At 38.3% G+C, this 26,780-nt stretch overlaps 1 protein-coding gene across 1 annotated transcript; it reads left to right on the forward strand.

The window, feature by feature from the left end:
- Positions 1–703: 703 nt before the first annotated feature.
- Positions 704–17,759, forward strand: LOC140167462 (OTU domain-containing protein 3-like). The gene is made up of 9 exons (XM_072190769.1): positions 704–845; positions 7,176–7,407; positions 8,264–8,412; positions 9,415–9,527; positions 10,220–10,345; positions 12,946–13,137; positions 14,242–14,344; positions 15,342–15,562; positions 17,368–17,759. The coding sequence occupies exons 2-9, from the start codon at positions 7,196–7,198 to the stop codon at positions 17,554–17,556; spliced, it is 1,305 nt and encodes a 434-aa protein (XP_072046870.1). The 5' UTR covers positions 704–845; positions 7,176–7,195; the 3' UTR covers positions 17,557–17,759.
- Positions 17,760–26,780: the final 9,021 nt, after the last annotated feature.

The raw sequence follows: 26,780 nt of genomic DNA on the forward strand, positions 1-26,780 counted from the left end.
CAATTCGACGGGAACTTGCGTTTTGAAGCTAATTTCTCGTGCGTTTAAGAATGAAATCGCGTATTTGTAGACGGAAATAGAAAAACGGACTTTTTTTCTTTGCAAAGACATCAGTTACAGTCAAAAATCTCAACTTTTTGGCACTTAAAATCAGGTATTATTCATGTCCATAGCATTTAAAATGAGTCTTCGAAGGGCACACACCACTAAATAATCGTCCCATTGAAATACACGGGAAAATACAAGAAAGTAAGTTTGTTTTTCTACCCCATGTAACAACATTTTTAATATTTTGATCAAACCAATGTCTTAAATAAAGATTAAACTTTTATTTAGATTTAATTTTTCGGGACAAGTTAAGACAAACTTGAGAGATACGAACTCCTGAACAGCGCCATCCCGAATTTCAGCCGACACGCTCGCCGCCTTACCAGTTCCGGCCATGATATTGTTCCGAGGGCCTATTACCCATGCACATTCGATTCAGAAAATTTTCTGAACAGATATGTAATGTTGAGCTCCTATTCTATCTTTTTTTTTTTTCTTCCACGAGTCACTCAACTTTGGTTCCCTCGGGACGCCGATATATTTCGCATAGGTGCTATTTTTTACCGGAACTATGAAGGGTTACACCAAATGCGGAAGGATTTGGTGTAGTGCACCCAAAATTGCGTGGTCGAAATTGCGTGAGAGCTAAGTAATTTCTTACAAAAACCAGAAATATTGGCAGTCGAATTCTGCGATTCAGCACTCAGCACTTTGGCAATTTTGACTTTTTCATACATGTTATAATTTAATAAGGCGACCAAAAAAAGGACTCACAGATGTCAATGACAATAGCATCAGTAAGCAGTCATTATTTTATCACTGCACTGTGAGTACTGTCATACATGTATCATTGAATACACTTTAAAACATGCAGCATGGAGTAGCCTCAGTCATGTCAGTTAGTAGGTTAGCGTATACTCTAGCTAAAATACAGGTTTACATTTACTATCTTACATTATCTTGCTGTATCTGCGCCATAGGTAGAGCAGCCATTTTTTTGGAGAACAATATTGTTACGTAAGACGAAGAAGAAACCCGCCCCAGAGCAATTTATTGCAATTTGCCTCAACACATTACCAGCGGTCGAATTCGATGGTATCGCATCGCATATTGCGATGCAATTTCCATCAACTGCTATGCACTTTTCCAAAATGCATCGCTAAAGGTGCTGTACATAAATTTGAGCTAAATTAAACGTCGCATTTGCCTCAAAAGTCCCCCAATGCATCGCTATTTTGCGAGCCAAATTCGCGACACGCCGTCGCATTTACCTCAAAACACATCTGGATGATCTGGAATTCCCGAAAATCAAAAAGCCATGATCGGTATTTGCTCATTCTCGTTACATCTAAGATAATTATGCTGTATTCCGTTGCAAAAATAAGACAAAGCAATGTTGGGTACCATATTTAGAGAATAAACGATAGGAATTTTTAAATTCCTATCGTTTATTCTCATTCTTCGTCAGTTAAATATGATTTTAATAACTGTAAATGTTTTTAAAGGTGAACCTCATTGAAAATAAAGTTATATATCAATGGAAAGCTTATGATATCAGGATATTAAAAATAATTTTTTCCGATTTTTTTGATGGCCAATAAAGCTGAAAAATTAAAAAAATGAATGAATTTTTGGTATTTTTAAAGAGCGCCCAAAAAGCACCCAAATCAATCGTCTTTGACCTTGAGAATGCTCGTGGACGTAAGCTCAGGGTTACTTGATCACGTGATCCTACTCGGAAACACGTAAACAAGACTTGCTTCCTGTACTTTGCAAGCTGCCCGGCAAGTCTGATTTTCACAATAAAGCTTGAAATGAGAAGAATCTTCAAGTTGCTGATTCCTTCTATATATTAGAAATAATAGAATTATTGTCAGCACGAAAATGTTCCGTAAATTTTGACAAAATCAGTCAGGCTGGCTGGGTATAACTGGGTAATTGAGTTTGAATTTCGCTGGGATCAATTCCATGCTAAATGATTGCTGCTACCGTATACCGTTCATGTCATGGACTGAATAAACATGATCGAATAACAAATTAAATAACTTGTTTGTGACATTCCCTATTCTTGATTCATTTTAAAATATCTGATTTTTAAAAATATCGTCTTGTAGTAATCAAAAAATTAATAAAACAAACCGCCGATTTCATCAAATCCAGCCCATAAAGGTTTTCATATTTAGCGCATTGCAGTAATACATTCTCCCGGTACATTCTTTCCACACAATCCCCGACACACGATTGAAAGAAACAGATACTTTATTATAAAATAAATACAATTTAGGCTTAGTAGACCGTTATTTGATGGAATTCTGAAATCTGAATAAAATTAAAATATTGTCACTTGTGTCACGATTCTTTTAATGATACTACAATCAGTGTACTGAAAAAGTGAAACATTCATGTTTTATGGATTACCGAACACGACGCGTAAATTGCTGCTTTTATGCTGAAGAAAATACAGGCAGCCGCGCCGATCAAGGTGGGCAAACACAGCGACTCGCTTCGTCTCTCCGGTAGCAGTTTGCGCCGTGTTTCAGCAGATTTGATCAATTGTTCCCTTATATTTGGAACATTTACAGGAATAAATTTTGCTAATGAAGTAGCAATAAGTTGGAAATATCAGAATGTGAATATCAAATCGGTCATTTTGTCTGCAAGTACAGTACGTGAGTCGTACAGTCATGGATACGGAACACTCGGCGACTGAGACTCAGTCATAGTCAGTCACTGAGTTCACCCGCCCGTGTATCTACGAGTTCGCCTATCATACATGACCGGTTGTAAAGTTAAGAAATAATTAAAAAATCCCGTACATGTACCTTATTCTATTCCTTCATTTTCTCATTGTGATAAGTTCATCTCAACTTGGTGTGACGATCAGGGCTGTCAACTTTTTCGCATTGCTTGGCGTGAGACAGAGACGTACCGGGATTTGCCGACTCTAATGTTCATTTTGTACCATGATTATTTGAGCCACGGCGCTCGAGAATGTGAAAAGCGGGGGGAGGGGTGGAGGAGCAGCAAATTATTCAAGACGATGGGTGAGATTTTACTCATTTTCCAGCTTTTTGCGTGAGCTTTACTACCTTGGCGTGAGATTATACTACCTTGGCGTGAGACCGTGAGAAAGTGACCCAATGCGTGAGACTCACGCAGACATGCTAACTAATACGGTTTCACCGTATTTTGTCTGTAAAACATGAAAAATACTGGTAATACGGTCACCCATAAAAAATACGGAATTCGAGAATTTTGACCAAAATAATAAAATGTTGTGTCTTAAAAAGATAAACAGCTGCAAGATTAGGACTACCGACTGAATTACTGGTACCATTTGACCACTTTCTTGGTCTGTTAAAGTGGTTGCCTACATCGTTTTTCTCTCGACTTTCGATGACGCATGAGTACTAGATGCTTTCCGAAATAACTTTCTTCTAACTTGCAGATTTTTCATGCCCATTAATATTTTTTATTAACCACCTAATGCTATGTCTTCTGATTCAGTTCTGAAGGTATTTAGTTAACTATTTAGCTCTACTGGTGCAAAAGAATAAGCATACAAGAAGGTTTCCAACCTCCTTTTACTTCCGACTTTCGCACCATGCATGCACATTAAAGAAATCATAGGCCTACAAGATGGTTTCCGAAATAATTTTCTCCTGACTTGCAGATTTTTCATGCACATTAATATTTTTATTAACTACCTAATGCTATGTCGTCTGAAGGTATTTAGTTAACTATTTAGCTCTATTGGTGCAAAAGAATAAGCATACAAGGTTTCCCACCTCCTTTTACTTCCGACTTTCGCACCATGCATGCACATTAAAGAAATATTTAATAGGCCTACAAGATGGTTTCAGAAATAATTTTCTCCTGACTTGCAGATTTTTCATGCACATTATTATTTTTTATTAACCACCTAATGCTACGGTATGTCTTCTGAAGGTATTTAGTTAACTATTTAGCTCTATTGGTGCAAAAGAAAAAGCATACAAGGTTTCCTACCTCCTTTTACTTCCGACTTTCGCACCATGCATGCACATTAAAGAAATATTAAATAGGCCTACAAGATGGTTTCAGAAATAATTTTCTCCTGCCTTGCGGATTTTTCATACACATTAATATTTTTTATTAAGCATCTTCATCTAACTGCTACACATGCTATGTCTTCTGGAGGTATTTAGTTATAGGTCTGCAAAAGAATAAGCCTGCAAGATGCTTTCCGACTTTGTTTTCTCAATGGTGCACCAGTCGCACATTAATATTTTTAATATGTTCTTTTAATATGTTCTTTAAAAATATATTTTAAATATATTTTTAATATGTTCCTAACCATGCATCTATAGACAACTGCTATGGGCCTACCCAGTACAGTCTTCTAATTGACATTAAACTGTTTAATTTTTGTGTGGAAAACATGAACAAAACCCGATGTTAGGCCTACTGATGGATACTATAATGGTGATGATGATGATGATGATGATGATGATGATGATGATGATGATCAATGATTTTCTGAACTTGTAAGTTTTAACAAAGCATGCTTCTATACATTAGAAGTAACAAAACCCAATGTTTCCAGAAATATATCAATTTGTTTTGTCTACATACTTTATCCAATTTCGTGAGGTCAAAGGTCACATATAAGGTCAAAGGTCAACTGAGGTCACCAAATCTTTTAATAACCAATTTTTAACTGTGCATCACATATCCGAAAATCAGCTTGACCAGTCATGTGATTAAGGAAATATGACGACTTTAAGATGGCTGCTTTCCATGTAAAGTATAGCAAAGTAGCACTTTCAATGAGTGATAACTCGTAAAGGGAGCATCTTTCTGTATTGATTTATTACTTTGATGGAATGGTTCTTTGGTATTGCCAAATTTGATTGCAAATTCCTAAGGCGGGCCCCTGGACCCCCTCCGTTACGTGCTCGGTCGCACAAGTGCTCCCTCGCAATTATGTGTTACACTTTCAGGGTTTCTGGGGTTGGCAGGTACATATTTAAAAAATACGGTTTTAGGGTGCAAAATACGGATTTTTGGTCTTCTGAGTACGGAAATCTGGATTTCAAAGTTGGCATGTCTGCTCACGGCCAATGCGTGAGAGTTGACAGCCCTGGTGACGATCTGAACTGGTATACTAGCAGTTATTTTTTTGCAATCTGTTTTCATTCCGGTTCTTCGGCGAATCTTCGCTCTTCGTGCTTTACTGTAATATTCCCTGCATATCGTGGATGGCCTGGCCTATCCCAAATCACCCGCCAGCACTTTTCCCATTTTTAATCCACACACTTTATTCAGGAACTTCATTCTTGATTTGATCATGATGTTTCCTTCATGTTATTCTTATTTTATTGAAGATATTTTTCATGTAAAGTAAGTTGACAATGACTGAGTTCGTGCATTGGCCCGATGCATGCCACAGTAATGCATGGACATTGTGTTTACAATCAAACCCGAAGTAACTGTGTGTCCCGTGCTGGCGTCATCATCGAAAAGCGCCAATTTGAACGATTTCGTTTTGTAATTTGGGGGGGGGGGGTGCCAATATCCAATCTTTGCATGGAGATTATGTCTATCCTGGTGCGTTAGGCAAATAAAAAATATTCTTTTCTGCTTCCTGGCATCATAAGCTTTCCATTGATATATAACTTTATTTTCAATGAGGTTCACCTTTAAAGCAAAAACTAAATTACCGTCATAAAAACTCCCCTCATTATAAAATGAACGAAACTTGTTTACAACTTCACGTATTCTGTTGCGCGTACTGCTATCGCGTTCGCGTATTTCGCACTAGTCTACGCATCCAGCGCGATACATACGCGCACCTCTACTGCGTGTTACGCATTATCAAGACGCATGATGACGTGGGGTCGTCTACGGCCTGATAGACGGCACCCGAAATCATGCGATTGTCCAATCAGAAATGTGTCTACGAACTAGACCACTCCCATTGACTAAGAATGCGGAATCTGTCGTGGTTGATTGCTTATGTCATGCTTATGTTTACTAGCGTTACTCCCCCAATTATGCGAGAGAATGTTGCCATTGCACGCACTAACTATACACAAAATCATAACATGTGTTCCTGGTGAAGGGAGTTACCAAAACCATAAGATCAGCGACCTTCGGAAGCTTGCAATATTATATAATGTCGAGATAATGTTGAACAAAAATTAGGTGAAGAGGAAGAGTTTACTGAAGACCTAATCTGGTTTTCTCGTTTTTGAAGGTTTTTTTCATCTGTGGTATTTTTGCTGTTCTTTATGGTCGTGGAGCGACTTTACCAGGTTTGCAAAATTGCAACATTATTTTTCAACGCTCATTCCTCGCGGTAAAAGTTTAGGCCTACCCTTTTTTCAAATGCTATGATCCTGCTTCGTGCATATAATTATATTTGCTAATTGCCCTCAAACTCTGCCCTCGAGCGTGACATGTGATCTTCTGGGGGCTTTATAGCCGAGATTTGATGACAATGACAGAAGTTGTAGATTCGCTACGCAAAAAAAATGGGCGCAAAAGTCATTTGAGGTCAAATTGTGATGAATAGTTCTAATCTTATTGCAACCAAAGCATGGAAAGGGCACATGATAATCAATAATGCAGTTCAACTTTTGGACTTTGCTAGGAGTAAAGAAAAGAGTAAAATGATCGCTCCCTAATTCTAACCTCCATGGCTAACGTTAGACCTGGTTCCCCCCAATCCACACCTGCGGCCATTAAATTGTCATAATTGTCAAAAGTCTGGCTTTTACCTCCTTTTCTCAAAACCCCCGTGTGTATTCTTCATTTGATCTCACATTTTCAAACTCTCTCTCTGTGATCGCTGCTGTGGTCTTCACAAGAGTACACTCGATCACTCGTTGCACCTTGCATTCCTTGGTTAGAAACCAGCTTCAGATCATTAGTCCAAGATGTTGGTGGATGTCCTCTTCCTCGTCTACCTTCCATTGCCCCTTGCAAAATCTGTTTTTGCTTCTGATGGTTAGACTTGTACTTACCAATCTTGCCGAGGATCCAGGAATTTGTTCTCCTGTCTTTCCATGTCACTTGTAGAAACCTCCTGTAACACCACATCTCAAAAGCATGTACATTTTCAAACTATCATAATTTTATTCCAGATTTTAATTCACAAATTACAATGACGAAAGGTCGTGGAGGAAGCAAGGGCAAACAAAGCAAGACACAGCGCCTGGAAGCTCAAGAGAGAAAGCGTGATGAGAGAGCTGTGAAAAATGCTTATCGCAAAAAGAAGAAAGACGAGTCTTACCTAACTGATGATGAGAATTTTGCTGGGTTTGCTACACAGCTGCAGACGATGGGATTAGAGATTAGGGATATCCCAGGTGATGGGTAAGTAACACAGAATTAAGGCCAGAGAACCATGGCCAGGACTCATCAGCCACCATCATGATACTCACATAATGGGGCAAAAATTGGAGGCATTCATGTTTTCATCGAAATGCACCCAAATCAAATTGGTGCTTGTGTGTGTTGCCAGGCCCTTGTAACTCCTAAAAATGTGTGGTCACCGCAATGCATTCTTTGCAAAAAGAAAAAGTAGCCTTAGCCCCATACTGTTGTGGATGTTGCAATTTGCAGTAATATCCAAACTGTTGGATCAATTTAACTCAAAGCTGGGAATTGGATTGTTGTGGTGATACGCCATTATGCAGTTTAGGAAACACTGTCATGTGGAAATCAGACCATCCAGCACTCACATTAATTTTATTCCAGAAAATTGTCAATTTATTCCACCAAATAAACAACAGTCAATTTGTTCTGAATCATTGATGTAACTTAAAGTCATAATGTACGATCTTATAATATGAATTTGGTTATTTTTTTTCAAACCTGATTATTTTGCATATTTGTAATGTTTACACATGTCACAACTTGCACCTAAATGGAATCAGCCAAATTTGTTGTGTTTGTAGGTAAACAGAGCAAAGTTAGACATAAAGTCATAATTCAAGAAATTATGACTTTATGTCCGCCCATAGAACTGCATGTTAAACGGCCAAGATAACAAGCAGTGTTTCTTTCACGCTACCTCGTTATTTCAGCTCAAACTGGACAGAAACCATTCCCGATCATTATTACTAGTATTATTTCAGCATTTTGAGTATAATGACAAATTTAAAATTTGACATATAAAGATCTACTTAAAAGTTTAATCTAGAAAGAAACATACTTTTCTTAAACTCAGGAATTGTCTCTTTCGAGCTCTTGGTGATCAGCTTGAGGGCCATTGTCGTAACCATCTACAACACAGGCATGACACAGTGCAATATATGAAGGACCACCAAGAAAATTTTGAGCCATTTGTTGAAGATGACGTGCCATTTGACAGACATGGTAAGATGAACACTTTTTGCACAGGAAGGGGAGAATAGGGAGACGTATTCGTCCAAGCCCAGATTTGAGATTTCTTGCTACTTCAACACTATACTTTGGTTCACTTCAAGTTCGGTAGTGACGTCAATGCTTTTTAGCGATTGTGCCGCAAGCATGCCGGCTAATCGCTCTTGTGCGCGTGAGGGTACACTTTGCTTGATTAACCCGACGCGCGCGATTCATTGCTTAGGCCAACGAAATAATGAATGCATATTCTTATACCGTAAAACCCCATCTACAAGCATATAGAGTGCTTCTGATGAAAGCTACATTAAAGGTTCGTTCATACTACCACCGCATTTGCGATGCGTTGCTTTGCGATGCGGTGCGTTGTCGCACTGCATCGTACTGCAAAATACTGCATTGCGATATCGCAATGAAGTTAAATACATTTTAACTTGAAAATGCGACGGGTTGCGTTGAGTTGCGGCAAAAGTAATCGATATATCGGCATCGCAAAGCAACACATCGCAAATGCGGTGGTAGTATGAACGAACCTTAATCCAGGCGCCATTATGGAGTTTGAGAAAATTAATTACAGATTCAAGCTTATTCAAACAAGTATTATTTTAAGACCAATCTATTGTATTGGTATATTTACGCTTGCTTCGAATTAATTTAGCTTTCATAAAAAAACACCATATATGCTTGTAGACGGGGTTTTACGGTATACCATTTTTGTAGAAATCTCCATGACACCATCAAAATTGAGATTTTAAGATCTGAAGGAAACTCATATTTTTCTCATCACCCAGGTAAATTTTAGGCCAAACCAAAGATGTTGTGAACAAAAAGGTGGTAGCATCATCCCTCCTTGCATGGTACCAATCCCCTGGAGCCATTATTGAACTCATGACTTGGAAGTCAATTGTTTAGGTTGCAGGCCTTCACCGTGTCCATGTTGGTAGAAACAACATGAAAGAATAGGACTATTTCATAAAGTTTTTGTGAAATTTTTTTCAGTTGCAAACCTTGGTAAATCAGGGACGTACGCAGGCAATGACAGCATAGTAGCATTTGCCAGGAAGAATAAGGTCAACGTAGTCATCCATCAACTGAACAATCCCGTCTGGAAGGTAGGTGAAAATTACTGCTAAAATGAAGTGCAAAAGAAATCAATGCAAGTGAGGTGAAATGTTGCATGCATGGGACGAGTGTATTGAGTGGTGTCCTTGAACTACAGCAGCATGCCAAAGCCTTCTGTCATCCATGGCTATTCCCAAATCCATATAACATCCAGTCCAGTCTCCTGTTTTAGTACATCAACGTATAAGGTTTTTTTGTTTCCATGCTCTGGTGTCCAATAGACAAGCAAAAACTGCCAAATTGCAGCAGCCTGGCTATGAAAACTTTGAGCAACACTGATTATCAGTGGCAGTGCCAGGAATTTATTTTGGAGGGGCATTAGGGGGCAAAGTGAATTTCGGGGGAGGGGGGACAAATCAACAAATTTTGTGTAAAATTACCGCAAAAAGTGGAAATTTTCGTAATTTTGGGTTTTTTTCTGGGGGGGCAACAGGGGGGGAAAGAGTTCTGACTGGGGGGCATTTTCCCCCATGCCCCCCGTGGTGCCGCCACTGCTGATTATTGTCTATCCTCTGATTGAAAATAAAATGTATAAAGCCATTTTATTCCCAACCAATCAACAATCAAACATCGTCGAAATCTTCCCCATAAGTAATTGTTAAAATTATTCCCCTACCTTCGCAGCAAATAATGCAGCATAAATCAACCTTGGTTTATGTGTTTGTTTTATCCATTGATTTAGATAACTGGAAGTGATGCCGCTGGCACCATAGAACTGCACATCTCCTACCATAATGGTGACCACTATTCAAGTGTCAGGAAGTATGGTGACAAATCAGGAAATCCAACCAACTTTAAAACTGACAATGTAAGTAGGAACAGCCCTCAAATTAACCCACTGCCGTAATGCCCTCAAATATGTCCTTTACCCAAGGCAGTCAATTGCCGTGCCCTCTAATGAAGTTGCCGTCAGTGCCCCAGCCCTGCCCCTTCATTATAAACCCTCTTGAAATATTACAAACTGCTGTGCTGCCTTGCTTTTCAGTGAAAATCCAAGGCAATTATCAACTTGTCGTAAAAAAGTTGCTGTGCCCCTTCAGATCCTTAATTCGAAGGCTGATTAGGAATCTCTCTTTCATAGCAATAATAAACTAACATAGAGTGAAATTGTAATAAGCATACAGTATCTATTAAAATATTGTACAAATATGAAACATTCAGAGATCCATCAATCCCAAACTACACTATTCCCCATACATGTTGTTGGGTTGTTTTTGCACTTTTAGATTTTTAATAATGTATAAGCTATAACATTTGTCACCCTGTCCCTGATGTGGCAGTGTTTTTTGCAGATTTCTTTTTGTTGGTCATCGTAGGATCTCAAAAAGTCCATCTTGGAGTGGTGAGTTTGGCCTGCAATGTATACTACTGCGCACAGAAAGTATCTGTACACTTAATTACAAGAGGAATATTCAAAAGACACTAAACCTGGAATATTTGCCAAGGATTGAATCACTGCAAATATCAGCATTCGATGGCCGATTGGCCGTACGTTACTATTTAAAAAATTATGCATTTCTCACTCATTGTGCATTGTTTCAGATTCAAGGTAGCTCATCAGTATTTTCAAATCCAAATTCACAAAGCAAAGACAGACAGAACTAGAGCTACTGTGGCTCACGAGCCACGAATGTCAGCGATGACTTCTGATTGACCTCATTTGACCTTTGACCTTGGGTAAGCGTGAGTTGACTACTCATGCTATCTCAAATCAAGGATAATTTGCATCACATTTAAGCCCAATCGGGCCATTTTAACATTTGACCTCATTTGACCTTTCCTGTCCTGTAACCTTGGATGACCTTTACGGTTTTATACTCCCCAAGTGTCGGGGATCATTTCTGCAAGTTGTTACAGCCTGATCGGAGCAATATTTATTTTGACCTGACCTTTGACCTCAGATGACCTTTATGGTTTCATACTCCCCAAGTGTCGGGGATCATTTTCCCTAAGTTACAGCCCAATCGAGCAACTTTAAATTTGACCTGACCTTTGACCTTGCATGACCTTTTTTAGTTTTATACTCATGAAGTGTCAGAAATTGGTTTCCCTGAGTTACAGGCCAATCGAACAACTTTAAATTTGACCTGACCTTTGACTTCAGTTGACCTTTGCGGTTTTATACTCCTCAAGTGTCAGGGATCATTTACCCCGAGTTACAGCCCAATCAAAGCAACTTAAAATTTGACCTGACCTTTGACCTCACACGACCTTTGCGGTTTTATACTCCCCAATTGTCAGGGATCATTTCTTCCAAGTTACAGCCCGATCGAGCAACTTTAAATTTGACCTGACCTTTGACCTCGCATGACCTTTGTGGTTTCATACTCCCCAATTGTCAGGGATCATTTTCCGAAGTTACAGCCCTATCAGAGCAACTTTAAATTTGACCTGACCTTTGACCTCACATGACCTTTGCGGTTACATACTCCCCAAGTGTCAGGGATCATTTCCCCAGAGTTACTGCCCCATCGAGACAGCTGTAACATTGACCTTGGATGACCATAGCTGATGTTTCATGATCCCTTATGATTATTATATATAAGTTTGAGCCCAATCGGACAAATTTCAAAATTTGCCCCCCCCACAAACCCAGTACTGGTATTTACCATTATTGCTATATAGCATTTACCATAATAGCCTTAGTGTGTATGTATTGATTTTCATAAATGCATCATGGGAAGGAATATAATTTGACCACCATCCCCACCGCACAAGCAACTATATAGCATTTATCACATACCTTTAGTGTGTATTTTCATAAATGCATCATGGGATAGCATCATTTCCAAACCTTTAGTGTGTATTTTCATAAATGCATCATGGGATAGCATAATTTCCAAACCTAACAACTCTTACCTCTTATTATCAAAATAGCAGCACAATATTTACTGTTAATTTTCCTGGAAACTTAAAACCACACCAGTAGACATGCCCAAGCATGCAAGCGAAACTATATGCTTATCTCTTGTTATCGAATAGCTGTTTCCCTGCACAAGGTTGCTGCCTCTAATGATAGCTGCTTCATTACATTTCACGCATAAATATTTTCACAAAATGACCCTATTAAGCCTTACATGAACTTTGACCCCAATCTGTGGTACAACTTATTTGAAGCTTGGGCCAGCTGTTCTTGCTGACCATGTTTGGTGGTCATAGCATGTCATTTAAAGGAGCAGTAACATTTTTAAGATTTTCACAAAATGACCCCTAATAACCCTTACATGACATTTGACCCCTATCTGTGTAGAAGTTATATTAAGCTTGGGTCAGTGCTTCTTGTGGCCAAGTTTGGTCAACATTGGTCCAAGCGTCTGGCACTAGTAGCAATTTTTGGTTCTACTAAAGAAGAAAGAAAGAAGAAGATTTAGGAGCTTCACAGTATATCAGGCGGATAAATCCGCCTGACATAAAAAGAGAACAGACAAACCATTTCAGGAGTCCAGTAATACTGCATCATCTCCAGTAGCGAGTGCTACCAATTTTGAGGACTCTGGGTTTGAGGCCAGTGGTGGGTTGTGCAATGGAGGGTCTGATTATGGCGGTATGGAGGGGTTGACGGATATGGAGATAGAGGTTATGCAAACAACAGGGTGCCAGGTAAGATATAGGGTGCTCAAGATGAGTATGAAGTCAAAAGTAGAATCCAAAATTGACCTTTTCGGTAAATCCCATAAACCTTTGTTGGTAGACGTTGATGTGCACAGTGTGCATCATCGTGGCTACATCACAGGTCTATCTCACCTGCAAAGGTTTGAGATTTACCTAAAAGGCCAATTATCAGGTGGTATAGTTTTCAGCACTGTTCTTCAGTGGTCTGCCAATTTGACACAAAAGTGGGGTTGGCCAATTGAATTGCGTCATCATCACATCGCCACCTCATTCGCTGGTCGGGCTGCATAGCATCATATGACCTAGTTCTTTTTATGTGATAATCAGACAGCAGATGGACAATGCTGAAGGAATTTGCTGAATAGCATAACCGTACAAAGATTGTACAATGTGGGGTCTAAGAATGGAGGTTATGGGGTTGATACATACCACAGAAGGTAGGCATGTTGCTTGCCCATGTGGGCCGGGTTGAAGATAAGTGAGGGGTGTGTTAGCAAACTAAAAAATAGCGCAAATAGCATGGGCATAAACAAGAGAGTTTGTGTGTTATTACTGACATGATGTCTCCAGGTCCGGATTTAAGGTTTTGTGGGTTGTGCAATGGATTCAAGTATGGAGGATGGGGTATGAAGGATTGAAGAAACATTAGTTCTACTATTTTAGAATTTGTAGTGTACAATATATGATTGCAATTTCCTTGTTACAAATCGTAGTAATGTAATTTAGCATCTAGTTACACAAGGTGTTGATCTTCATAGTTATTTTTTAGAGTATTCAATTTTTTATTGCGCTATATAATGGAAATCTTTGTTTCAATGGGACTTCTATCTACCAAAGCTCAGAAAACATGAGAGGGCTAAGGGCTCTTGCTCTCATATTTTATGAAAAAAACATATTTGGCTATTGATGGCAAAAAGCACACAAGGACTTCAAAATCTGCTTCATAACAAGAAAAAAACTGTGGATGAGGTTGTTGATAAGACCTTTCCCCTTTAAAATAACGTAATATGACAGATTTGATATAATTTGGCTGTAGCCCCTCATCTTATTTAGTCATCAATTTAACATCACAATATTTTGCTCATATTTCAGGATGTAAGGTTAATACGAGATTCGCTAGAAGACCATTTCTATGATGTAGAATTAACAGTTGACTTCATACTACAAATCACAGCTGCAGCTGGTCATGTTAGGGGTAGGTACACTTAGCTTCACCTCCAGTTGGTAGTGGCATAGGTAACGATATTGAATCGTGTGTGACTGTGCACTATCCTAATCCTATCCTAATATGCATACAAGGGCAGTTTGTTAGCATGCTTGCTGCACTGGTCGCAGTATGAAATCATGTGCACTACAATTTTTGTCAGAGAAGAACGGCACTTACATTTTGAAAGCGTGCAGAGCGTAAACATGGAAGTGGTGTTCTGATTGGCTGAATCAATTGTCTGACAATCATAGGAACAGACAGATAATCTGATTCGCCGATTGTATGTCAAATCGTTGGTCGGCGCGGATCCGCGCCCTTGAAGTGAACACAAAGCTCAGCGTATGTCGTTCATTAACAGGGAGCTCGCGCCAATCTGAGCAAGGGACTGCTAACATAATCCCGCAGAATGTATTTATAAGCGTACAAGGGTGGTTTGTTGTCACACATGCTGCATGACAGCATTGATCATTTGATGTCACTATAGACGAATCCGACGAGCCAAGTGATGGTCAGGATTAAGTCGGCCATAGCTGGGGGCCATCCGCGCCAAACTAGCTTAGCTCGTTTGGATTGTGATTGCGCCGCGTCACGGGAGCGGTAAACGCTGCACGCCTATGATACCGGTGTCATGTAAAATGGAAACTATAGCTAAAAAACTATACTGTAGCCAAACCAATTCAGTGATTCCAGTCGATTATATTTTTTTCCAATTGATTTATGTTTCTACCTAGATAATAGTAACCCTCATAAACATATCATTGTGTAACTACAGGTAAATTAACTAATTCTTGGCCTAGCACGAACGTACCTGTTGCATCCGTGTATTGTACTAAGGCTAGCGTTTTTGTACCATGCTATGTGCGCATGAGTTTAACGCGGAACAACTAGCGTTACGAGTGTTCAAACTTAGCCAAGAATTACCTAATTTACCTGAAGTAAGAAATGTTGATTGTATAAATGTTTCACCAATCTCCATTGTATACAGATTCTGTAAGTGATGCAGAAATCCAATCATTATCAGAATCAAAACCTAGCATTGATGAAGGTACTAGTGTGGGTGCAGTAGGAGGAGAAGGAGCCAATCTATGGTCATCGGAAGGAACAGGAACTAGGATATTTGGACCGCAAACCGATCCTCCGCAGAGTAGTGCAGCAAGTAGCAGTAATGAAAAGAAAACAGAACCAAATAGGACAAGAGATAAACAGGTATGATACATGTTTGTTTGACACTGGGTGGGAAAGAATTTTCCGACTGGCCTGTTCTTAAAATGACTTAACTGCGACGAATATATGTACTCTTTACACTGGGTTTCAGAGAAGAACGGCAGTCCCTTGCTTAGATTGACGTGAGCACCCTGTTAATGAGCGACATACGCGGAGCTTTGCTTGTCCTTCAAGGGTGCCGATCTGTGTCGACTAACGTTTGGATGCATAATTAGCCAATCAGATTTCAGTCTGTTGCTATGATTGTCAGACGATTGATTCAGCCAATCAGAAGCCCACTTCCATGTTAACGCTCTGCACGCGCTCAAAATGTAAACAAGTGCTGTTCTTCTCTGACGAAAACTTTAATTAATAGCATTCAAAGCCTTAAGCATCCAAATGATCAGGTCAATATGAAGAAACGCATTGGTGGAGGGGGCAGAGGGTGATCGACCCCACGCTTTTGAGTTTAAAAAATTGAGGTTTCTGAAAATAGCAGACCTCAAACTTGGTGATTTTGTGAATGATGAGTGTGATTGATGCGAGTGTAATTAAGGATTGTGATAAATTGCACTCCTTATGATCATTTAAGGAGTGCGGAGGAGTGCAATCGCACTCGCACTCCCTCAAAGCTTGCAGGGTGATAGATCTAGGAGTTAAGTTGTAGTCTTGTCAGAAGGGAGTAGGACCAATATGAATGCGTAAAGAATTCTAGCTTCAACTAAAAAATTATAGTAATTGTAACTCAGGACCTAGGACAATGAATAAATGGATCAATGTCAAAGAGGTGGCAAACAGCCTGATATGGCTACCAGCAGGTCAAATGAGTGTCATTACCCAGCAAAGAAAATCGGGATCATTTCCCAAATTATTCAAATCGGGAACATTCACATTTAAAATCAATGAAGGACTGCATGACAAGTGCATGTCTATGCTAAAATAAACAAACTACCTTAGAATTTGTCTTAGTTATTAGAAAGTGTTATACTCTGCATATACCACAGAATTAGAAAATGAGAACCGGGACTCGATCGCCATCTTGATACAGGCATGGGGCAAAATTTGGGGGTATTCGGTTTTCCCTCGGAATGCGCTCAATGCATTTGTTGTCATGCAAGTGCGACATTGATGATGGGTGCATTTGAGGGGTGCCTTTGAGAGACACACTTGATGGCAACCTGCACTCGATTACCAAGATGCTTCAGATGGGACGCAGAATTGTTTTTGTTCGTCTCTGTGCATCGTCAGCAAGGACCTGAATACCCCCAATTTTCTCCCCATAGCTGATGGTGTAATTGTACGCGACAGTATAGGGAGTCCCTGTTCTCAATTTATCTCTGAAACACTTCAAGGCCTTGCGAGATCTCCAATAGAAGTCTGAATGATTTCAGATTTTTAACATTTTTCTCAGGGATGTGAAAATCTGGTGGTTTTTTTTTTTCAAATTCTACTGTCATTTCATGATTATTGCATTGTCTACATTTTTAAATTGCCATGTCTTTCCATCCCTGTCTGGATGGACGGTGCTATCAGTAAAAGGAGAAATACTTTCAGTGCAATGATAATGGCCACATACGCAGCCCATTTTTGAGCCAAAATCTGCACTGTGGTATGATTATATGCATTTGGTCATAAAAATGACTTATCTGGCGAGGAAGCTTTCACTTGTTATGTTGTCAGACAGCATTCAGTCGCAGTGGACTAATCATGATTACTAGCCATGACTAGTGAATTTCCAACTTTTATGTCTAGGCGACTCACAGAGTTGTACCTATGCACTTCTAATTTGCTCTAATTTGTTTTTACAGAATCCCAAACAAAACAATAGGCAAGTTAAACATCAAAAGAAACTTGAGAAGAAACAGCGACAGATGGAGCGCAATCGTCAGAAAGTCACAGGAGAATTATCGTCACCGACCTCAACAACTGGCGATGAAGATAGTCCTTCGGATCCTAGTACAGTGCCTTTGAATGAGCTGGGAGCCTTACATATATGATGTCATCACTGATGGTATAGTGTCTTTCTCTTCCTTTACTCTGTCCAATCTTTAATGTGAAGTCAACCCATTGTGTGCAAGATTTAATGGAAAATATAGTTATATTGAAATTTCACATTCTCATGTTATGATCTCTACATTGCACAAAAAAATTATCTGGAGAAGTCTGATTCAGTTATATTTGTATAGAGTTTATATGAAGGTAGGTGCTGAATGTTAAAATGAGCAGGGTTGCAGTAAAGAGCTCTCCTGGAGCTTTAAAGAAGAGCAGCAATACACATCGTACCCATGCATGCATTTCTGGGTAATTTTGTCATTTGGAAGTAAATTTACTAGGCCTCAGCACAGCATTGAAGCGATAGGAGGGCTGGACAGGCCAATTCAGAATGTTGCATTACAACAACGCAAGGCGCACCAAAATCGTGAGGTCTACTACAGTGGTTTATGGCGTGCACATTCACGCTCGTACGCCTGCACTCCTTGTGAAGGGGGAAAATAGTGGAACAAACCTCATTTCATTGTGTATGCTGATAAAGTATCTGCTTACCAGGATATCAAATTATTGTTTTTTTGCTGGAAATAAGGGGAAAATGGTGTGATGTACAAAATTTTTGTCCTTATCCTATCCAATATGGCTGATTTTTTTTTTTTTGAAGTGTTAGTTTATGAGTTGTGTTTTCTAAATGTCAACATGAACACAGTGTAGCAATTGAGTTGACTTCATCAGGACAGAGTATATAGATTCGGTAACCTCAGTATTTGATGTTGTGTTCATGTGTATGTTGAGGTCATTACAGCACCAATCCGGCTTGAAATGTGTGTGTGTAGGGGAGGACAATAGAGGCCGTCAGCCTTTCGCCATCTTGTGGGTACAAATGATCTGCGTGTTCAAGCATCGGATGCTATGCCCAGGGCGCAGCTTGCCACACTGCTGTTATCACGTGTTGATGCGGCGATTTTGTTGTTCACGCATGCAGATCGAACGACCATCACAGCGTGTACCCACAAGATGGCGGCATATGACGTCATGCTGACGGCCTCTATTGGTTGAAAAAATTTACCTCCCCCTCTCAGATTGATGCCCATGGTTGATGTACACCACACCTTTTCATGTACTGTAAAAGTTGACTATTCTCAGGTTTACATTTCAATTCATTCGTTATGCACGAGAATGAAATTTAAAATTTAAAAAATGTTTGAAGCATAAGGTGTACATTTTGAAGTTCAGCAAAAAGTAAAATCCATCAAATTTTTTTGAAATTATTACAGTGTGAATAAGATATTGTATGAAAAAAATTATTTGCCACTTTGATCATGTTGATATTGGTGCAAATGGCAAAATCACTGACATATCAAAACTCTAGAGGTCACTGAATCAAGGAAGCATAGTATTTTCTTGTATTGTTATATTCCATTTTGTGTTACGTTATATGCACAGAATTAAAACCAGAGAACCAGGACTCGACCGCCATCTTGATACAGGCATGGAGCAAAAATTGGGGGTATTCGGTTTCCCTCGGAATGCGCTCGAGGCATTCGTTGTCATGCACGCGCGACGTGGATGATGGGCGCATTTGAGAGACGCACTTGATGCGATCTGCACGCGAGTATCAAGACGCTTCAGATGAGACGCAGAATTGTATTCGTTCGTCTCGGCGCATCGTCGGCAAGGACCCGAATACCCCCAATTTTCTCCCCATAGCTGACGGCGCGATTGTATGTGGCGGTATAGGGAGTCCCGGTTCTCCTTCTCTAATTCTGTGGTTATATGAGACACAATCTGCTCCATACTGAAAACACTACAGGTCTAGCATACTTCGTTCTGAAGTTTTGTTATGTGTATTTTCGACATGTATAATTATAAACTGTGTTTTGCTCCAAATGTTCACCTTTATCTCAATGTATCAAACTTGCACCCTTTGGCCCTCATGGACCAGATAGTGTCACATTCACAGAGGAGGAAGAAACAGAGCTTAAAACCAGTCAAAGTCCCTGTGTATTGTATGCGGTGAGTTCTCACATATTCATGAGGGCCGATTGTTCGATCGTGTTGTGTCTAACAATCACGCCAGCGCTGCGTGTTCTTTTGCGATTACGCGATAGACCGTGAAAATATGCAGTAATTACGTAGTAATTTCGTCTACCGCACTTCATGGAACAATCGGCCCTCTTTATCGGATGATGCGGAGACTTTGTCTGGTGGTACGCTCTCTGTTTTCTTTCTCCTCTGTGGTCACATTATACCCAAGCAAGTCTTTAATAACAAGTTGAAACAATTTAATTTGAAGGAGTGAATGTTCTTAGTCATCCAATACTTTCAAACAGAGTTTTTGGATTTAATTCCAAAATTCAATTAATTTGAAGTACTGTATACAACATAATTAGCGCCAAAGTCATCTGTCATTGAAAGGGGACACATGAAAGTAAAAAATGGGAATTTACATCATGAACATTCATAATGCAGTGGAGCTGAAGTCAAAATCATCATAGTGCTGAACTGGAATTAATTTTATTCAGACAATTATCAAATTTTGCATTGAAAAGTAGGCAGTAGGCACATAGACAATTAGCACATAACATTTTTGCATGGGGGTGCTAATATGTAATAATCAAATATGGTAATGGGCTATTCCAGTTGAACCCAAAGATGTTTTACTTTAGTAAAACCTAGATAAGCTGATGCCTATACTGATGCACGGCAGTGAACGTAACCGTTCGGCTGAAATCCAAAAATGGCGTCATTTGTTCTGGTGCTGCCACTTCCGGGTAACGCGGAGAAGAACATGCCTTTTGCAAACAAAATGGCCGACTCGTCCGGCCCCTTTCCAGCGTAAAATACAGCTTATTTAGCCAATGTGAACATGGGTCATCGCCAGAAATATTTTCCTATGCATATTGGACTAACACCTCAGCTATATGGTATTTCACGATATAACAGTAATTAAAAGAAAACTGCAAGCGTTAGTTCGTCGGATGTTTGACGAAGTGACCAGGTCTAATGACGCGTCACTATGTAAACAACATAGAGGTATAAATAATTAATTAGGTATAATACCAAATATGGAGGTATCCAAAAGTATGCTAATTAGAACAGGTTAGAAGGACACGAATCAGAATACGATCCTGGTATCCAGTTCTATGCAAATGAGTTGAAGGAGGTTACGTGAACATGTAAACTTATGCGACTCTTGTGTATACCGACCTCTGTGGTTGAACCACTCATTCAGTAACTCTATTTGAAATTCACACCCCCTGTGTGAAAGATTAAGGTCATATCTTGCATAGGGAGTGTATGGATTTCAATTAGAATATCGCAATATCGAGGGTTGAGAGCCAGAAAGCCTCAACTCACAATCACTGCTTCTAAAAAAAATATAGTTGCCAGGGCACTATAGAAGATACAGTCAATTAATCATGATAAAATTCAATAGAACAAAAGAAATTGTGGAGGAAATATTGATATTTGGAGACCAAAGCAAGGAGCCAACTTGATGCTCATTTTGTGAGAGCTGGTCATAGTGAGTTACGGCTTTCAGGTTCTGAATCCTCGATATGTTTGTTTTGGTTCATGATGCCTTTTCTCTTTCAGCTACTTATCATAATAGTATGTATGATAGAGTGTCATGATCAAGTATTTTATTTTATTCTATATGGCCCACTTTCTATCTATTTCGATGCAATTAAGAAATAAAGGGTAATGCATTATCCTTTACACCCAAATAATGTGTCCGAGGCAGTAAAAACGTAAATAATTTAAACGTTTTTACTGCCGAGGACACATTATTTGCATGTAAAGGATAATGCTGCACCCTTTATTTCTATTCTATTACCAGAAAATAGTGCAATTTAAAGAGAAAATGTCATTTTTGGGCACAAATATTTTAAGTTGTTTACTTCAAGGTGGAGCGTGTATGCAGCGTAAGTGACAGCGCCGATCGCGGAAATATTGCACGCGTAACCAAGCGTAATGCTGTGCGTGTAGAATGTGTTACGGCGCTTGACCCATTATTGCAGAATAATGGGCTCTCACATGACACGTTTAAACAAATCACAGTCCGCGATTTTGAATAATGGGTCGTGGAGGTAATAGAATCAAGTTTAATGAGTCGTTTGTCTCGTAATATCTAGTTGCTTGTTTTAATGAGCTATTCCAGTTGAAATTGATACACCCCTATATAGAAGACATGACCTTAATCTCCCACACAGGTTTCAAATAGAGTCGCCCATTCAAGTTAACCCCGTTTGAAATTCATACTCCCTGTATGGAAGATTATGGCCATCATGTCTTCCACGGGGTGTATGGATTCCAACCGAGGGGATCCCGGGTGGATGGGGGATAAATGACATTAATGTCCCACACTGGAAGTGTAGATTTCAAATAGAGTCACCCATTCAGGTTACCCCATTTTGAAATTCACACATAGAGGTGTATGTATTTCAACTGGACTAGCCCAATTAAATAATGTTGCCCACTGAACACTTGGAAAACAGGCCACAGTATGCTGTAAAACCTTAAAATTGTTAATGCATGGTTTTGTTTTTAGCAGGCTTAGAATGAAATACTAAAGAAGTTTGAAAGCTGGTGTGTCCTGCTTTTTGATGAAAACTATCACAACGCTCATTCATAAAAACTGAGAGACTATGCTAGCGTAATCATAAATGATCCGAATAAAAAACAGCACTAGTCAATAACGATATGACATAAGTCCAAACCTTTCCAGAAAATGAGTCAACATAAAATAAAATGACCTACATGTTTTCCAGTCTAACAGAGTGGAGGCCACGCCTCGCACTCCTTATTCAGGAGGGAGTCCCTCTTGAAAATTTTTTTCTATGGTCAATCCATCTTGTATCAAAGATTAATTTTAATCTACTACTATCTACTTTCCTTATTAATTAATGTAATCAAACAAATATTCAGTGAACATGGTGAAGGTGATTCATCAATCATCATTATAAATTAATTGAATTGCATACCTCTGTAAAGTATGTTCCCTTGAATGCATGCTTCAGAGAGAGCTCTATCTAGGCGATGGACAGTGCAGTGAATCTTAACCAACCATGGAGAAGGCAATGTTTGTATCTGTTATAAGTACTCCACTTCTGCTACCGAAGTTGACGGCTGCACCATCAACGGCTGCTGCCACTAAGCGTGCTAAGCTGTTTCCGAGGTCCAATTTATTATCTTCATCATCTTCACACATCTTAAGGATAGCTTGGTATACATATACACCATCTATGCATCTGTCAATTGTTGTCTGCATTTTTTCTTACTCCACCTAGAGCACAAGTATCTGATGTCTTGACGTTCTTGTTGTGGTCCGTAGAACTTCCAATTCCAGTAAGTGGTTTAAACCGCATTGAAGGTCTGGTTATGTCTGACTTAAGGATAGCTTGGTATACATGTACACCATCTATGGCATTATCAATGGCTGCCTGTATTTCTTTCTTACTCCACCTTGAGCACAAGGTGGAGTATTGAAAGAAATATAAAATATCTCTGAAAAGAATCTATATAAATAAATATAAGATAAGATGAAAATAATAAATAAACATTAATAAAAATACCAAAGATTAATTTAATAGCTTGTAATTTTTTTATCTACTACTATCAACTATTTAATTAATATAATCAAACAAATATTCAGTGAAGGTGATTCATCAATCATCATTATAAATTAATTGAATTGCATACCTCTAAGAAATGAAAAATAAATAAATAATTACACCCTTGAAATTTAAATCTTGGTATCATGGTATATCATAATATGAATATGCTCATTATACATAGTGAGTTTTGCATATTTACCATTGTTGTTTGTTTCATCACTCCAAACTTCACAGAGTTCTGGTTCTGCAGTTTCGCATTTGTGAAAGTATGCTGAATATCCTAGAATAGTATCTTCTTTGTTCATTAGCATATTGAGTTGTTCCTGAATTCTTTCTTTGGCCAACATTAATTGAGTGTGTGCAATGGCATATGTTTTCCCCTTATGTCCTGGTTTAATACCACTTTGTGATGTCAGTCCTAATGTAACGGTGATGATCATATACCCGGGTGTCCCGCTAGTTATAATAATAATATGTGTGTGCTGACTGTGCTCTCCCGAGTTGTTTGCCCCAATATTTCTATAACGTGTGAAAACAACTGACTCAGCCAAACAAAATGACAAAAGGACAATGTTGACAAAATTGTTTTGTTTTTGCTCATGTTTTTTATTGTTTAAATACCCAATGGTTTCAACAGTAACTTGACTTTCTTATGCCATTTTGATGGCACTTATACATGTACTAAAATATCAAATTCAAGCTATCTAATCTGCCTTAGCTGCTGCTGATGGCGGCTTCGGGGTAAAGTATTTGGGCTTGTATATCCGGGATGATTGCTATATTGCCAAGAAGTGGTTTGAAAAAGTCTAAAAATAATCTATATAAATAAATGATAAAATACAAGATAAAAAATATTAAATAAATAAGTAAATATTAATTAATAAATAAATAAATTCAAATCAAATGTTTCTGAAAATAATCTATATAAAAAATAAATTAATAAATAAATAATAAATTAATAATACAATAATAAATAAATAATTCTTGCTGGGTTAACTATCAAAGTTAAATGAAACGATAGCATTGCGTCCATCTTCCATCTTTTCCATTTGAGCATGGTGGTATCGAAGATGGGAAATCGCATTTGTTATATCCGGGATGACTGATATATTTGCAGTAAGTGGTTTTGCTGCGTTGGTTCAGTGTCAAACTTGAATTTTTTTTCTATGGTCGATCCATCTTGTACCAAAGATTAATTTTGTATCTACTACTATCAACTATTTAATTAATATAATCAAACAAATATTCAGTGAAGGTGATTCATCAATCATCATCATAAATTAATTGAATTGCATACCTCTCTGAAGTATGTTCCCTTGAATGCATGCTTCAGAGAGAGAGCTCTATCTAGGCGATGGACAATGCAGTGAATCTTCACCAACCATGGAGAAGGCAATGTTTCTATCTTTTATAAGTACTCCACTTTTGCTACCAAAGTTGACGGCTGTACCATCAGCGGCTGCTCCCACTAAGCTGTTTCCGAGGTCCAATTTATTATCTTCATCATCTTCACACATCTTAAGGATAGCTTGGTATACATGTACACCATCTTAGGCTTCTTCAACTGTGTCCATGATATCTTTTTTACTCCACCTTGAGCACAAGGTGGAGTATTGAAAGAAATATAAAAATATCTCTGAAAAGAATCTATATAAATAAATATAAGAATAAAGATAAGATGAAACTAATAAATAAACATTAATAAAAATACCAAAGATTAATTTAATAGCTTGTAATTTTTTATCTACTACTATCAACTATTTAATTAATATAATCAAACAAATATTCAGTGAAGGTGATTCATTAATCATCATTATAAATTAATTGAATTGCATACCTCTAAGAAATGAAAAATAAATAAATAATTACACTCTTGAAATTTAAATCTTAGTATCATGCTATATCATAATATGAATATGATCATTATGCATAGTGAGTTTTGCATACTACCATTGTTGTTTGTTCCATCACTCCAAGCTTCACAGAGTTCTGGTTCTGCAGTTTCGCATTTTTGAAAGTATGCTGAATATTCTAGAATAGTATCTTCTTTGTTCATTAGCATATTGAAACGGAATCGGGCAGGGTATTTCGATTCACTCGACTTGCTGAGCCTTGAGTTCTTGAATTGAGTTGATTTATGAGAAATACTAAAATCAGCTTCTCTCTACAATATCAGGATGGCAAGTGAAGTAAAAACTTCTTTGGAACTTCTCAAAACAAATTGCGTATTTTAGAAGTAAAATATCCTCATGAATATTCATTTTATTTGTTTTATTACTTTAATTGGATAACTCCAAGCTTTTAATTCATTGCGTAATTGGTGCTAACCAATCATTTAATTAATTAATTATGCGAAAGTTAACTACGCAAAGATTGCAAAATCCATGAATAATTAATTTGTTTATGTTTTTGTTGTTCTCACGCATGTTTCTATAGTCAAAAATCCTAACACCGGATTTTAGAGGTTATCATAATCGATAAAACAATAATAATAAAATAAGTGAATTTTATTACTGGCAAAATATCTTATCTCTGAAGGTATTTTTCGGTTCAGGAAAAACTATTATTTCAGAATTAAATAATTTTGAGAAATCTCACAGCCGAGTGCAAAGGAATTTCGCCGAGAGTAAATATCCAAAATGGCGACTCGCAAACCTGAGACATGAATTTTAGTATCACAAATCTCCTGAAATTCACATAACGATTCCCTTTCAGAGGCATTTTGTGAGATAAAGATGTGAATATAAAAATTAGAATATAAAAACAAGAATTGAGCATGAAACGGCCCTGAGATATGGACAAACAAACATGGGGGAATTCCTTTATCGCACACGAGCAAACTCGCCATTTCGATGTCAAAGCGGATGATGTAATTTGACAAGTCCAAAAGTGATGATTTCAATATAAAATGCAAAAGGACCATCACCATCGCTAGTCTGGAAGTTTGGGCGCAAATCTTGCGAGATGAAGAAAAGCTTAAGCTTAACCATGGTTTAACATGTAAGTAAATGGGATCTCAGGGTATTAGGCCTACGCCTATGGGGTCCCGTTTCATCATTGAGTTGTTCCTGAATTCTTTCTTTGGCCAACATTAATCTTGCTGCGAGTGAACCTGCTGTGTTAGCTTGAAATTCTAATACAAACGTAAAAATAATAAATAAATAATAAATTAATGATACAATAATAAATAAATAATTCTTGCTGGGTTTGAAAACATGTGTTTTCACAAGCAGATTGGTCCAGTTCTATATGACTTTTGCACCTCTTTGGAAAAAGACATATCCAAAGACCAGAACACGACATCTACAGACCAGAAAAAGTAAGACCCTATTTCCGGCATTGTGTGGACCGAGTCTACTTCTGGACGTAATGCCGAAGGTCAGCACATAATGTTAAGTACCGTATTCGTTCCAATTAGCGCCCACCTACGGTATTTTCAATTCGCTTAAGGGTACCATTAATGTTGAAGTGACAGAAAGGCAGTGAAATAGCTGAAAGACTACAAGTCCTGTGTAAACTTGAACGTCTCAGGACCCTTTTATAACATACGTAAATTCATCTCTAATAAATGCCCCTTACGATAAAATTAGGTAAACCAGGTGAAAAATAAGCGC

The sequence above is a fragment of the Amphiura filiformis genome, chromosome 13, assembly GCF_039555335.1.
Source record: "Amphiura filiformis chromosome 13, Afil_fr2py, whole genome shotgun sequence".
In the NCBI taxonomy this organism is placed as follows: domain Eukaryota; kingdom Metazoa; phylum Echinodermata; class Ophiuroidea; order Amphilepidida; family Amphiuridae; genus Amphiura; species Amphiura filiformis.

Bases quoted from the DNA above. Each gene is read 5' to 3' on its own strand.
- LOC140167462 (XM_072190769.1), top strand. From the start codon at position 7,196: ATGACGAAAGGTCGTGGAGGAAGCAAGGGCAAACAAAGCAAGACACAG. The intron at 7,408-8,263 runs GTAAGTAACACA...TCTTAAACTCAG, and splicing joins AGGGATATCCCAGGTGATGG to GAATTGTCTCTTTCGAGCTC. The intron at 15,563-17,367 runs GTATGATACATG...TTGTTTTTACAG, and splicing joins ATAGGACAAGAGATAAACAG to AATCCCAAACAAAACAATAG.